We start from the raw sequence: 14,906 nt of genomic DNA on the forward strand, positions 1-14,906 counted from the left end.
TTGTCCAGCCACAGTTCACAGTGACTTCCAATCTGGCTTGCGTGCTCTCCCTCAACTGCGACTGCGTGCCAATTATTTTTCTTTAGGTTTTTGTTTTATCTGCGTAAGTGATTGGGAGACATTGGCTGTGCTCCTGCCTCTTCCAACAATCAGCAAAGAAGTCACTTGAAACATGTTGACTGATGGATGTAGTAGGACTAATCTTGTTGCAGGCTGAGGTGGTAAAATGGGTTTGTGTCGCTTCAGAATGCAGATGGAAGATTAGTCTTTTAATGCTACCATGCATTCAAATGGAAAGTGAACAAAACTGGGAACCATAGAAGAGGACTCCTTCTCCCAGCCGAGGGGAGTGGGGTGACTAAGCTGGGTGTGCGTGTCAAGGAACCACCCTGAGATCTTTTGGTGAAGGGTGGTATAGAAATTTAATAAATAAAATAAAATTTCCTTGCACATAAGAAATAGCAGGGCAGGGGAAGAGCAGACTTACCTCTTGATATGCCAGATATGATATGATATGGGAGGTACGGTCTATTTTGCCACATCATTCCCATCTCATTCTGTGTGAATAAAGTCAGTCTTATGCCACTGTGTTAATTACATATGTCATCTCAGGACTGCCTTGTAATATTCTAATTAATCTACTTCCAGAATCCAAAACTTTCAGGATTTTCATGGCTTTCATGGAAGTGTGAGCTCTAACTGACAGAACGCTGGATGTGGTTTTAGAGAATAAACTGTTTTGGAAGTATTTTGTCTCTTGTTTGTTTTAAGCAAGATTTCCAATAAATGGTTCTCAGTATTTCAGCCCTTGGTAGCTAAAATGTATGGCATTCTGTGACGACTTTCCCCCCTGAAATGTGTGTTTAACAAATCTTGGCATAGACAGTAGTGCTAACATGGAACACATATTGGAATAAGTTTCTGTGCCCATTTCAGAACACTGTGTGTACTGTACTTTGTTCATCTTTCAGTATAATTTCAATAAAAGCTAGAAAAGGGGTTTGTATTAATAAAAGCGAATATTTTTATTTTTCAAAATCTGGGCTTGAGATGTAGAAAGCATTTGGGGAAACATGTTGCACATCCCAGCCTAATTCAATGAAATCTGCTGTGTACTGGTTATTGGCTGCTGGTTCTTCGGCTACTAGAAGATGGAAATCCTTAATTGCACAATATGGTTTGCAATTAGGTGTATTGGACCTATGCTTTTATTTTCATTTTATGGTGGAGTTTATGTTGTTGGTTCCCCCTAAATAGTTTTCCTCCTTATCAAAAAGGAAGGTTTTTTAAAACATTTAAAGGAGACTATCTTCTTGCTTGCCCTCCCTTTGATAAAAACGGAGAGATTGGTGGCATGGGGGCTTTGGGGGGGCCCTTCGGGGGGTGAAGGGGAGAAGATTTAGCTGGCTGCCTTATGCTGAAATGGGAGGTTGAGTACCATGTGAGAATGATGGGAAATGTGTGTTTTTTTGTAAGCAGCTCAACCAAATGTATGCCTACAGTGGTACTTCGGGTTACATACGCTTCAGGTTTATTTAATATATTTTTTATATCTACTACTCCTTAAGGCCCTCCACCGCTACAGGGAGCCTCAAGGCCCTTGGCTGCTGTGGGGAAGAGTGGCGCACCCTCGCCTGCCACGGGGCGGTACAGAGGGACCTCTGCTGCCGCAGGAAGGCCTGGCAAGACTGTCCACCGTCGTAGATATACATATTGTGATATTTAGCTGGTGATATATCGTGATGTTTGTGTCACTTCAGAATGCAGACTAGAAATCCATTATTATGGCTGTTGTTAGGCTACCAGTACCTGCATGCAGCAAACTCACTCTATTTTGTAACTGTAAGGAGGCATGGAAGTCATATCTTGCTCTCAATTTCGCCTCTCTTCCAGAAATAGTCTTCAGTTATACAGAGGTTCAAATACCTTAACCTTATGCCTCCAATAAGAAATGCAGGCAAATGTACCTCAAAAATGTATAGACATTTTTACCCTGTTCAGACCATTTTAGTCACAGATTGTCCTAAATAGTGTGGAGAACCTCCATGGAGTAGAGGAGGATCCCTGTGTCGCATGTTAACTCATGAAGTACAAGAGATCTGTGGAAAGTTGAGTGCCCGAGTGGGGAGCCTGGCTAGTACTTGCCTCTGCTCTCCCTCGTATGTTTGCATACTTAATGATACTGGGTTTGTACCAAGGAGCTCAATAGATTGCCTCTGTAGTTCAGTATCAAGAGAATCTAAACTACTTCATTGAAAGTAAATTTCTAATGTTCATGGTTGCTGGGAGAACTCTCAAGAACATGCTGCTGGACCTTGGAAATGTTGACAGTGAATTGGTATCTATGACTTCGCTACTCAGCATGCGTTTCAGCATGAATGCCCTCTGCATATTCATAGCCATTGATATATGCTGGTTGTTACTATTATTATTATTTCTTGAATTTATATACCGCCCTATACCTGCAGGTCTCAGGGTGGTTCACAGAATAACATCAGAATATAAAACCATAAAATAGTCAAAATAAAAACAGCAACCCAATAACCCCCCAACACATTTTAAAAGGGCATAGGATGTCAATCAAATCAACCAAAGGCCTGATTAAAAAGGAATGTTTTTGTCTGGCGCCTAAAGGTGAATTTCCCTGGCAGAGCATTCCTCAGATGGGGAGCCACTGCAGAAAAGGCTCGTTCTCATGTTGCCACACTCTGGACCTCTCGAGGAGGAGGCACACAAAGAAGGGCCTCTGAAGATGATCTCAGGGTCCCGGTAGGTTTAAATGGAGAGAGGTGGTCCTTGAGGTATTGCAGTCCTGAGCTGTTTAAGGCTATATAGGTCAAAACCAACACTTGGAATGGGGCCTGGAAACTAATTAGTAGCCAGTGCAGTCAGACCAGGATTGGTGTAATATACTCAAACCGTCTGGCTCCGGTGAGCAACCTGGCCGCTGAATTCTGCACTAGCTGAAGTTTCTGAACCGTCTTCAGAGGCAGTAATCTAACCCTCTCTTACCACTCTGTTCCAAAGATTCTAAATTTGCAAAAGAGGAGAAAATCACAAGTACAATTAAAACTGAGAAGCACTTAGTAAAGCTTCTGTCAGACTGAATTACTATTGTAGAAAATGAGACAATATCAACTCACTTGTAACAGTTCTACTTAAATATTTAAGACTCCTTCTTGTGCCTTGATATAATCTTGCCCAATGGCTGTGTAACACTAAACCATAGTTTAGCGGTGGATGTAACACTAAACCATAGTTTAGCGGTGTGTGAACGAGCCTCTGGCTCCTACATTCCCTTCCCTTTTTTCCAGTGATGTGGTCAGGTAGGAGGAGATTGGAAGAGTCTCCATTTTCAGCTAACCAGAGTTTGTCATTTCTATGGCCAGTCCCTAGATTACGTGTTGGCATAAGAGTTCTAGAGAGTACGTTTAGTTTTTTTTATATGTTGTGCAAGTAGCAGAGATGGGAAGCCGAGGCCCAGACCTTTCACCAGGAATGAGTGAGAGTTGGGTTCTTTTGCACAGTCTTGAAGCAGGTGGTGTGTAGGCCTTGCCTCCTGGGCAGCTGCTGAAGAAGGAGTAGGTGGTGGAGTAAGAATGGTGGGGGCTGATGGTCCACACACTGCATTGGATCGTTTGCACTGCAAGTGATTGCAGGTTGTTAGAATCTCTCATAAGGTCAAATGTGAAAATAGTCTAGTGCTGGCCATTGTAGGAAGCTTAGACAGAACTAGGCATACTTATGATTATGATTATTTGATTGATTTTATATACCACCCTATACCCGGAGGTCTCAGGACACTCTTTAGCATCCTTATTCTCTTTGCTTTTAGTCCCAACTCAAGTGCTCTTAAAAATATGAACTTGTGGTTTGGTCACTTGGAGGTGCAAAATTTGTGTACTATCATTTAAAAATAAATTTGCTGCTTTTGTACTGACCCTTTTACAGCCAAATAGTGTTAACATCTCATATTTGTTTGGTTACAACTATAAAAGAAACAAGTAGATTTGCCCTGTCTTTGCATATAAACCATGAGATCACTAGCTTAGAGTGTTTTTAACCGTTTCTAGAATACTTTATAGAAAATTTTGTATTATTGATACATTTGTAGCCCTGGAATCCTTTAGCAGAAAGGGTGGGATATACAGTGGTACCTTGGTTTAAGAACAGCTTAGTTTATGAACAACTTGGGTTAAGAACGCTGCAAACCCGGAAGTAGGTGTCTTGGTTTGTGAACTTTGCCTTGGAATAAGAACATGTTTCGCTTCATGTTGAGTGTGTTCCATTTGCAAATTGAGTCCCCCGCTGCTATGGGAATGCACGCCCTGGTTTAAGAACGCTTTGGTTTAAGAACGGACTTCCGGAATGGGTTAAGTTAGTAAACCAAGGTACCACTGTAAACAGAATTATTAGTAATGAAATGAAATTGTTAATTAATTTACATTCATAACCTGGAGTACATGCTTAGTTCAACCCTGATGTTTTAAAATGGTGGTCCTACTGGATCAAATTCCCAGCAGGTAAAATCCTAGGGAGCCAAGCTAGTGCCATATCAGGGACTAATAGGAGCTCAAGAGGCAGATGCCTAGTTGCCTGTGGCCTCCATTGGAATATAAGAACTGGGATCAAAGTTGACATTCCATATTAGACGAATAGCACTACATTTTATTGCACAGTGAAGCTTGCTGAACTGGTACCTGACTATGTATTGCAAATCATATAATTTGTTTTCAAGTAATGCTGGTTAGGCTTGTTGAGCAGTAGGTCAGCATTGCAGAGGATATTAGCAGAGAAGGCAACATAGCCTGTTTTTGTAGTTAGCTAGGTCATAGATGATAGGTTTAAGGAGGTTTTTAAGCTGCTCTGCTGAGAAGGTGACTGCTGCTGGACACCATGTAACATAACTTCCTAGCAAATGAAACAGATTTGCACTGAGGGTTTTAGAAGAGAATAAGAAAGAGGATAGCCAGTGCATGAAAGATCCTCTTATCAGATTCCTGGATACTTTGGCATTCTTAATGGATATCTAAATTTCCACCTCTCTTTACAAAAAATGCTTGAGGAATACAGTGGTACCTTGGTTCTCAAACTTAATCCGTTCTGGAAGTCTGTTTCAAAACCAAAGCGTTCCAAAACCAAGGTGCGCTTTCCCATAGAAAGTAATGCAAAATGGATTAATCCATTCAAGACTTTTAAAAACAACCCCTAAAACAGCAATTTAACATGAATTTTACTATCTATCGAGAGCATTGATCCATAAAATGAAAGCAATAAACGGCAATCTACCCAGTATCACAAACTGGCAGTGATCTACCCATTGTCATTGGAGGGATGAGGAGTGCATGCGGGGTGCGTGTGTGGAAGGAGGTGGCTAACTGGACGTGGGAGGGGAGAGTTTAAAGGGGGGGAGGAAAGGGAAGCAAAAGTTCTCTCCCCCCCTCAAGCCAGCCCTTCTGGATCCCCCCACCCACCCAGCGCCCTTCTTCACCTTCTTCAGGGCTGGCATGAGCAGCCCCTGCCACTTGGGCACGTTCTCCTCAGTGAAGAACTCATACTGCAGCGGCAGCGCCTGCATCCTGCCTGTGCCATCCCATGCCCTGTGAGGGGAAGTGGCAGCAGTCACTGCTGAGGCCGAGCCACTTGCCATTGATCCGGGACCTGGAGCGGCAGCTGCGGGTGACATCCGGAACTGGAGGGGGGCAGAGGCAGCAGGAGTTGCCGGAGGTGGTTGCTGCTACAGTGGCGGTGGTGGAGGGACGCAGCGTTGGGGGGAGACAGCGACATCCTTTGCCCGCATGCTTGCTGACCAGCCCGGCCTTCCCTCAGTGCCGGGGCTGGCCTGGGACACGGCACCGCTGGGCAGCCTTTCCCTCGCCCTCACTGAACGTGGCAAGCAGGGCAGAGGGTGGCAGAAAGGGTGACGAGGGGAAGCTTTGAATTCTCGGTTGGCGCAAGCGGGGGGGAGGGGCTGTTCTTCCCTTGCCCTGACGTTTACAACTGCTGGCAAGTGGCACTAAAAACAGAAGTGTGGCACTCAAACAGGAGCATGTTTGGCTTCTGAAAAAAGTTCGCAAACCAGAACACTTACTTCCGGGTTTGTGGTGTTTGGGTTCCAAAGCCGTTCAGGAACCAAGGTACCACTATAGAAAAGCTTTGGAGGAGAGTTAAAATAGTATTGGTTTGTTTTGAAAGATTTGTATATTCAAATGGATTTCATTTTTCTTTTGGAAGGCTGTCTTTCAGTTAACAATTCCAGGGTAAGGACATCATGTATTAAAGACTGCCTACCTTTCTGCTGTAAGGGACGCAGGTGGCGCTGTGGGTAAAACCTCAGTGCCTAGGACTTGCCAATCGTATGGTCGGCGGTTCGAATCCCCGCGGCGGGGTGAGCTCCCATCTTTCGGTCCCAGCTCCTGCCCACCTAGCAGTTCGAAAGCACCTCTAAGTGCAAGTAGATAAATAGGTACCGCTTTATAGCGGGAAGGTAAACGGTGTTTCCGTGTGCTGCGCTGGTGCTGGCTCGCCAGAGCAGCTTCGTCAAGCTGGCCACGTGACCCGGAAGTGTCTCCGGACAGCGCTGGCCCCCGGCCTCTTAAGTGAGATGGGCACACAACCGTAGAGTCGGACATGACTGGCCCGTACGGGCAGGGGTACCTTTACCTTTACCTTTCTGCTGTAGATGATGATGATGATGATGATTAATTTTATTATTTGTGCATCAGGAAAAGCTTTCTGACAGTAAGGACATCCTCAGGAGGTTGTGGACTCTCCTTCCTTCCTTTTAAGAAGAGGTTGGATAGCTGTCTGTCATGAATGCTTTAGCTAAGATTCCTCCATTGCAACCCATCTAACCAGGTTGCTTCAGCCACTCTGGGCTCCTTAGTCTCAATGTTGCTCTTCTCAGGGCTGGGCGATAACTGCTTTCCAACATCGTAATGTACCACCAACTAAACACCACAATATGGTGGTATATCACAATGTCGGAAAGGAGCCCAAGTCAAAGCAGCAGCAGATGAGGCAGGTATGCGAACACTCTCTTCATAAGCTTGCCTCATCTGCTGCCTTGGCACCGGCGGGGTGGGGGAGCGAGCAGGCTGCCTTTCCCTCCCCGAGATGGAAGAAGCAGCCCATTCACACCTCCCCCCACCCGTCCCAAGGCAAGTGGGACTGGTGAGGCTCGGCTGGGGGTAGCAGGGCTTCTTTGAGCCTTCTTGCCCCCTGGCTGAGCGAGCCCCATGTCCCACTGGTGAGCTGGAGGGACTGGGGGCGGGGAGGTCCTTGTTGAAGCAGAGAGAGGAACAAGCTGTATTGCGCCTTGCCAATCCAGCTTGTTTCTGCCTCTGCAGCAGTATGAGGGCAGACTGTTATGGCAGTTTCATTCAGCAGTATGTTGCTGGTGAAACCTCCACTGCTTCTGAGTCCCTCCGCCTCCAGGGCTGGCTGCAGCTTGTTTTTCCCTCAGCGCACTGGGCCCTGGGAGCAGAGGGACTCAGGAGGCGGTGGTTTCACCAGCAGTGTACCACTGATTGAAGCAGCCATCACAGTCTGCCCCTAATGCTGGTCCTGGGTGATATATGGATATGTTGCCCAGGCCTACTCGCTACTGAGGAGGACCAAACCAGCAGCCACCACACTTCTTAGCATATTAGGATAGTGTTGCAGTACAAAAACATACCTACCAGATGTGCTCTTGTGGCTCCTCACTGTTTTACAAGGCAGCCATTGGTGCTGATCAAGTTGTTTTGATTTATTCCAGCCATTTTGCAGTTCTAGGACTCCAGGTGAAATGTTTGGTTCCAAACCTTCCTTTATTCATTTATTTGGCAAGCCTCAGTCACGTGTGGTGGTCTCTGGCAATTTCTGGTGCCAGGACCAAGATTGTCCCTTTGAAAAACCTCACTGATTTAGCCTGACAAAGAACTAAATTGCTTTTGAATGTAAGTTTCAGAAGACTATCACAGAAAACACACACATTGCATAATACGCCATTTGCTGCATGACATTATTAACCTCTGCAGTAGGATAGTGCCACATGGAACCTTCCTCTGTGGCTCTCCAGATGCTGTTGAGCTCCCAGCACCCATCAGCCCCTGCCAGCATGGTCAATCACGTGGGATGATGGAAGTTGTAGTCCAGAGGGCTGCAAGCTACACATCCTGGTTGGAGCAGTGTATTCATAATGCACAAGTATATTAAACATGAAAGTACAATATGGAATAGTGAGTAGCTGCAAAAACGTTTTATATACTAGTGAGCCAGAACCCAGAAACTGGAGCCAAAAGCCCAAATTTTGTCACATCAAATTGCTGTTTACAATAAACTTCATAAATCATGGAAATTTGTATTCTAATCAGACAAATTTTATTTATCAGGCACAGGTGGTAGTCGGCATCAGCAGAATCATAAACTTCATTTTGGCGGCTGCTTGCTATCTTACTTGCAAATGGTGCAATATTAGAGCAAATAGAGGAATGGGGCTTTATGGATTAGCAGCAAGGATATATGAAGACTAGTAAAATACATTTTAGGCTTACCTAAAACTTGCTGCCCTCAACTTTTAAGACTTAATTCTGCAAGCTGCCCCCTCCCCCAAAAAACAAGTCTCATATGGAGACAGTCACTCACGGGCACCCAAGTCTAGCACTCAGGATATAATAAATGTGGTGCTTGCAAGAGAACTAGAAACTTACTACAGTCAATGTCCGTTTCGTGTGGGGGTTCTGTTCCTGGCCCTTGCACACATCAATGGAGCCCCACCCCAGTTAGGGCTCCCCTTTTAGTGATGCCCTTTTAGTGATTCTTTCAGGTGACATGGGTTCAGCGCTGCATGCATGTACAATCGTGCGTCATTCAGATGCGCGTTAATCAGTCATTGCCTGTAGTCTTTTGGAATGTATTTGATTTGGAAGTTCAAGCAAAAATAACTGATGTGAGTGTTAGAGTGATTTTACTTACAGGAACACCTTTGAAAGTTTACTTTGCTCCAAGCATGTCTAGTGCATTGGTGCAAGACCATTCAAGGTGGTGTCAGATTTGGCTGCATTTCTTTGTTCTATCAAACACATGAAAATTAAATGCTGATAAGATGGAACAAGCCAAGAATGATGTGGTAAGGTCCTATGGAGAGTAGGGTTGTATGCCTATTTGAAGTTGCAGGTAACTTTCCTTTTGTGAACATGAGTCATGGTTGTAAAACTCCTATTTGTTTTATAAATATAGGGGTTTGTGGTGGTGACGGCAGTTGAGAGCAGATCTATGGAAGTTTTTATCAGTTTTTTGTCTTCTTCGTACCTGGTGATAGCAGAGTTTTCATCAGAAGTCTCTGATGAAGTCATCTAGTTCCTGGTCAGTATTGGTTTATCATATGTTGAGATTCCTGCATTGCAAGGGTTGGACTAGATGACCCTTGGGATCCCTTCCAACTCTACAATTCTGTGATTCTAGTAGCTTTTTTTCCCACTTTTTGTGGGGGGGGGGGACAGACCTTGACAAATCAGATTATAGCAAGTCCACATTTTGCTGTTACCTTGGTTACAGTGTGCCTAACTCACCAGTGCTTTTTCTCTAGTGTCTTGTGAATCTTGTGTGAAACAGAAGCTGCTTAGGTCAAAATAGAGCACTTGCTTCAAGGTCAGCACTGATTCCTAACTTGGTTCCAAGTGATGATTTTGTCTTAAATTCTTAAGACTTAAAATGTAGGCCTTGCATATTTTTGAGAACTGGACATCTGGACATAGGGCAAGATGTAGCCCAAATGTCCTGCTACCAATCTCTGAAAGCAGTTTCAACTTCAGGTATCCTTGGAGATGGCTTCTGAAAGTGATTGGCTCAATGTGTTCCTGGTTTGATACCATGGGGCACAACCGAGAAACACAGAAGGGCCCTGGAAAAAGGCACACTCCCCCCCCCCCACCATCTGGACTCACCTTCACACTGGAGAGTGGTATGTCTGCATATACAGTACTGACCATCCCTGCCCTAAGAACATAAAGCATAAGGAGAGGCAGCTGGATCCGCCAATGCCCCATCTAGTTCAGTGTCTTGTTCTCACATTGGCCACCCAGATGCCCATGGGAAAACCTGCATAGCACGTGCAACGGGTATTCAGAAACATTGCCTTTAGGGGTGACACCCTCAAGTCAGGTGTTTCTCTCTAAAAGTGGGTGGCCACAGCGTGTGCCTGTTTGCTGGAAGTCGTGTTGTAGCTCTGTTTCAAAACTGCCTGTGCTCGAGGCGTTTCTGACTGCTGCTGTTCTAATACCACCTGCATGAGAAAGTCACCGATGATGTGGGAGGTGAAGAAAGCTAGTTGGTCTAGTAAATTCTAATTTTAAAAAAGCCCCATAGTGTACCATATATTGGTACAGTTATGTAACACAGGCTGACAAGGAAATAGAACAGTCTCTCTGTCTCCCTCCCTCCAAACCTGACAAGCTGTTGGGAATTCAGTATGTCTTTTCGGGGTGGAGAAGAGTGTATTCCACACCCTCCCTCCACTTCCTTTTCTTCCTTTTGGAGTTTCTAGATTCATTTTGGGAAGGTAAGCAAGATGCTAGCTCTGACTCCAGCCAATAGGATTGGGCTTCTGCCAAGAGCTTACCTCTTTTGCGTAGCTTGGGCCCAGCCTCCTTTGCAAGTGGCGTGTATAACTCCAGTGACCAAAGTAAAAGAACAGGGAGGCAGGCGCACTCTAGCTTGGGAGCCAGCCGGCCACGTACCTGTGGATTGTGTGGAATTCACACTTCTCTTCCTTTCCCCTTCTTAATTTGAAGAGGTTGGCTTTCTCTCTCTTGCTTCTGCTGGCATATTGTGAATGTCTCTCTGCGTGGAGGAGGCTGGGCAAACAGCACAAAGAACAGCGAGGCTCGCTGGTAAGTGTTTCAGTCCAAGTCTCTTTGTTGTAATATCTTGTTTCTGTCTCCGGAAGATTTTTTTTTTTTTAATGCACAAAGGATAGCTTAAACATATATTGTAAGATTAGCTAAAAGGTGACCTGACAACAGATACCTGTTTAATGTGTGCGTCTCCCCCCCCCCCTTTCTTGTCTTTACCAGAATAAAATGTTTTGTATGTGGTTGGCTACACAATCCTGGCATGTTCTGAAAAGTAAATCCCATCAAAATCAATAAAATTGGGCCATGGATTCTAAGTGGATTTAGGTTTCGTGATTTCTATCTCATTTCTCATGTATGAGTGAGATTTCTAGCAGGGGGAAGCAATTTTCTAATGAAATGATTGCATACTGTAAGCTTGTTAGTATTCAGTAGCTTTTGGGGGGAAAGCATGTTTTAAAAATTGATTACTTTAGAAAAGGGTGCTCTTAATATGTTTGTAAGAGAATCTGCTGTTACTGGTGAATTGGGAAGTATATAGCAGTTCTTTGTCTAGGCTGGTTATTTCAAAGGAATTTAAAAATGAATAAACATTGATCACAGGGAAACAAAGCAAATTGAGAACCATCATGTTACAGAACCCGTGAGATGTAATTCAGATATTACACCAGGTTCTTTTCTCTCTTTGAAGTTTACATTCCAGATCAAGCCTTGTACTCAGCATTTGAAGCATCTGTCTCTTTTTTACCCCAGAATGAATGTCTGTCTAAATAGAATCATAGAATTGTAGAGTTGGAAGGGACCACAAGGATCATCTAGTCCAACCCCTTGCAAGGCAATGCAGGAATCTTTTGCCCAACGTGGGGCTCAGACCCACAAACCTGAGATTAAGAGTCTCATATTCTATCCCAGTTTCTGGTAACTTCCCTTTCTTGACAGAATTGATAACTTGCCACTGAATCCTTATAGCATTTCAAAAATCTAGGATAGCGAATGCCTACCTTTGAAATAGGCAGTATTTTGTGGGGGTGGAGTTTGAGAGAAGGGGAGGTGCCAAGATAAGTGGATAGGAAAAACTGAGGAAGAATGGCAGAGGAGTATAAAATTGCTTGCTTTGTTTTAACAGCAGAGGCAGGATAGCATTGTGTGTGTGTCTAAGATGTTAACCAAGGATGGTTACACTCTTTGGAACTGGAGCGTTGAGTGATTTTACTTAGAGGGGTTGCAATAACAATTGAGTCATTTTCAGTCATCAACCCTGCTAACAATCATCTCAGAAGCCCTTGTGTCACTACCATAAATGTTACACCTCATTTGTAAGGCCCCCATTTCAGGTAATTAGGTGACAAGAGCACAAGAACCACAATCATATTTGCACATGTATAGAGAGAAGGCAGAATAAAAATCTGGCAGATTTAAAAATCTAGCTTTTGGCTGTGGGGGTTGTAATATATGTTAATAGTGCACAATGTTTGGGTTTGTTAGCTGTCATGACTTTCTTTTGAAAATTGGGCAGGATGTAAGTTGTTGGTTTTTTAAAATTGTTTTAGCACTATGTAGTCATATCATATTCTGTTGAAATATGACTTATTCCTGTGGTACAGTTAGGGAAGTGATCTGATTGATTGGGTTTATTATATTTCTATGGCACTTTTCATTCAAATTAATTTCAAATGAATTTCATTCAAAAGGTAAAGGTCAAGGGACCCCTGACCGTTAGGTCCAGTTGTGGATGACTCTGGGGTTGCGGCGCTCATCTCGCTTTATTGGCCGACAGAGCTGGCATACAGCTTCCGGGTCATGTGGCCGCTTCTGGCAAACCAGAGCAGCACACGGAAATGCCATTTAGCTCCATAAAGGTAAAGGAACCCTGACAGTTGAGTCCAGTCGCAAACGACTCTGGGGTTGCAGCGCTCATCTTGCTTTACTGGCCGAGGGAGCCGACATTTGTCCGCAGACGGTTTTTCCGGGTCATGTGGCCAGCATGACTAAGCCGCTTCTGGAGAAACCAAAGCAGTGCACGGAAACGCCGTTTACCTTCCCGCCAGAGTGGTACCTATTTATGTACTTGCACTTTGACGTGCTTTCGAACTGCTAGGTGGGCAGGAGCAGGGACCAAGCAATGGGAGCTCACCCCATTGCGGGGATTCGAACTGCCGACCTTCCGATTGGCAAGCCCTAGGCTCAGTGGTTTAGACCACAGCGCCACCCGTGTCCATAGCTACTGATAAACCCATCCTCCATGAATGTTTTAACCCTTCTTTAAAAGGGTATGCATACACCCCCATATATACACACTAGCACCACGATCCCAGAAATAAAATGTTTTGCATTTATATCCTACTTTTTTCTCCAACAAGCTCAAGGTTCTTGCACTCCTTAATTTATCCTCACAACAGCCCCTGCGAGGTAGGTTAGGCTGAGAGATGGTGGTTGGTCACCCAATGAGTTTAATGGCTGAAGGGGGATTTGAACTGTGGTATCTCTGGTCCTAGTCTAGCACTCTAACCGCTACACAACACTGTTAAAAACTCATTGTACATATAGAGATATACATGCCAGCGAGGGTTCCTTTTGCTTTCCATGCCTATATCTGCACACACAGAGCTTTTTCTGACATTTCCTAAGTGGAAGTTCATTGAAGTATGGTAGCAGTGCCTGTGGCTAGTGACCAGCATGTGCCAACTTCAAACTGGGGACTCAGGAGTTTCAGTGTAACAAGTGTCATCCCTATTGATGTTTAGTATAGCCTATGCATGTACAGTTGTACCTTGGAAGTCGAACAGAAACCATTCTGGAAGTCCGTTCGACTTCCAAAATGTTCAGAAACTAAAGCACAGCATCTGATTGGTGGCAGGAAGTTTCTGCAGCCAATTCGAAGCCGCGGAAGCCCCGTCAGACATTCGGCTTCCAAAAATAGTTCACAAAATATTCCAAACACTTCCACAGTGAAGGCTGAGGGAAAGGATTCATTTAGCTTCTCTGCCATCTCCCTGTTTTCCTTCAATACTTCATTCAGACTTTTACGTTCTAAAAATCCTGCCTCCTTGACTGATTTCCTGCTTTTCATATATTTAAAGGAATATTCACTGATTCTGCACCTTCAACGATATGCTCCTAAAATTCCTGACTTGGTCATATTATTATCCAACTTACACCCCCCCCCCCCAGTTTATTATCCTTTTTCAATTTCCCCCTGTTTCACAGGACGACTTCTTTTATTGCTTCATTCACACGGCTATTTAGCCACACTGGCATCCATTTGGACTTGTGTGAAACATTCCTAATCTGAGCCTCTGTTATAGTGGTTTTAAATAGTGTTATAGACAGGACAAACATAGAAATTAATAAATGCTATGATTTTTGTTATTTGTGGTATGAAGGGAGAATGCAAGCTGCAAATGAATTCCTGGGCTGAGTTATGCAATCCAGCTTGGCTGGCTGAGGGAAGAGCAGACTGTTAGCACTACAAAATGGTGCTGATGGGCCACAGAAGGGTCATTTGGCCTGGGGAGTGAGATGTCACAAAGGTTGCCCAGGGGAACTGTGTGTTTGAGAGGGACAGGAAAAGGGGAGTGTTGAAACAGGGGCTTCTGGGCAGAAGGAGGAGGAAGTAAGGCTGAGATCCATCTTGGAGGAGGAGATGAAAGGTTGCCTGCAATGCCATGGGTCATGCTGTGAGCTCTGGACTACCTCCATGCAGACTGAAGGTGTAAATAGGTGAATAAACCATATTTATTAAGGCATGACAGTCTCCGCCGTGTCTTCTATTCTCTAAAGGGACACAGATCCTGTGTGTGTGCCTGTGACTCCATGCGCTCTTGCCACCACTTGGCAAAGAGAGGGGCAGGCACCAGGGTTTCGTAACAATAATTTCTGAACATCTTAAAAATATATTATCTTCCTAACTTTCTCCTTCAACTTGCTTTAAATTAAAACTCATATATTCCCTCCCAAAACTAAATGTGTTGATGTGTTTTCCAGACAGCTTCCCACACTTTACATTCATTTTTGTTGTTGTTGTTGTTGTTATTTCAAAGTGGGTAAACAACAATTACATCACTATAACAT

At 44.3% G+C, this 14,906-nt stretch overlaps 1 protein-coding gene across 3 annotated transcripts in view; it reads left to right on the forward strand.

The window, feature by feature from the left end:
- Window positions 1-14,906, forward strand: part of PELI1 (pellino E3 ubiquitin protein ligase 1) — a 60,589-nt gene that overhangs the window by 16,888 nt on the left and 28,795 nt on the right. Inside the window, exon 1 of one of the 3 annotated variants that reach the window (XM_080997445.1) lies at window positions 10,677-10,874. The exons of the other annotated variants lie outside the window; for them this stretch is intronic. Coding sequence (XP_080853571.1) covers window positions 10,817-10,874 — 58 coding nt within the window. The 5' untranslated portion in view covers window positions 10,677-10,816. Of the gene's footprint in view, window positions 1-10,676; window positions 10,875-14,906 lie in introns of those variants that run through there. 3 annotated transcript variants of the gene reach the window in all.

The sequence above is a fragment of the Podarcis pityusensis genome (assembly GCF_964106645.2).
Source record: "Podarcis pityusensis genome assembly, chromosome: 3".
Classification (NCBI taxonomy): domain Eukaryota; kingdom Metazoa; phylum Chordata; class Lepidosauria; order Squamata; family Lacertidae; genus Podarcis; species Podarcis pityusensis.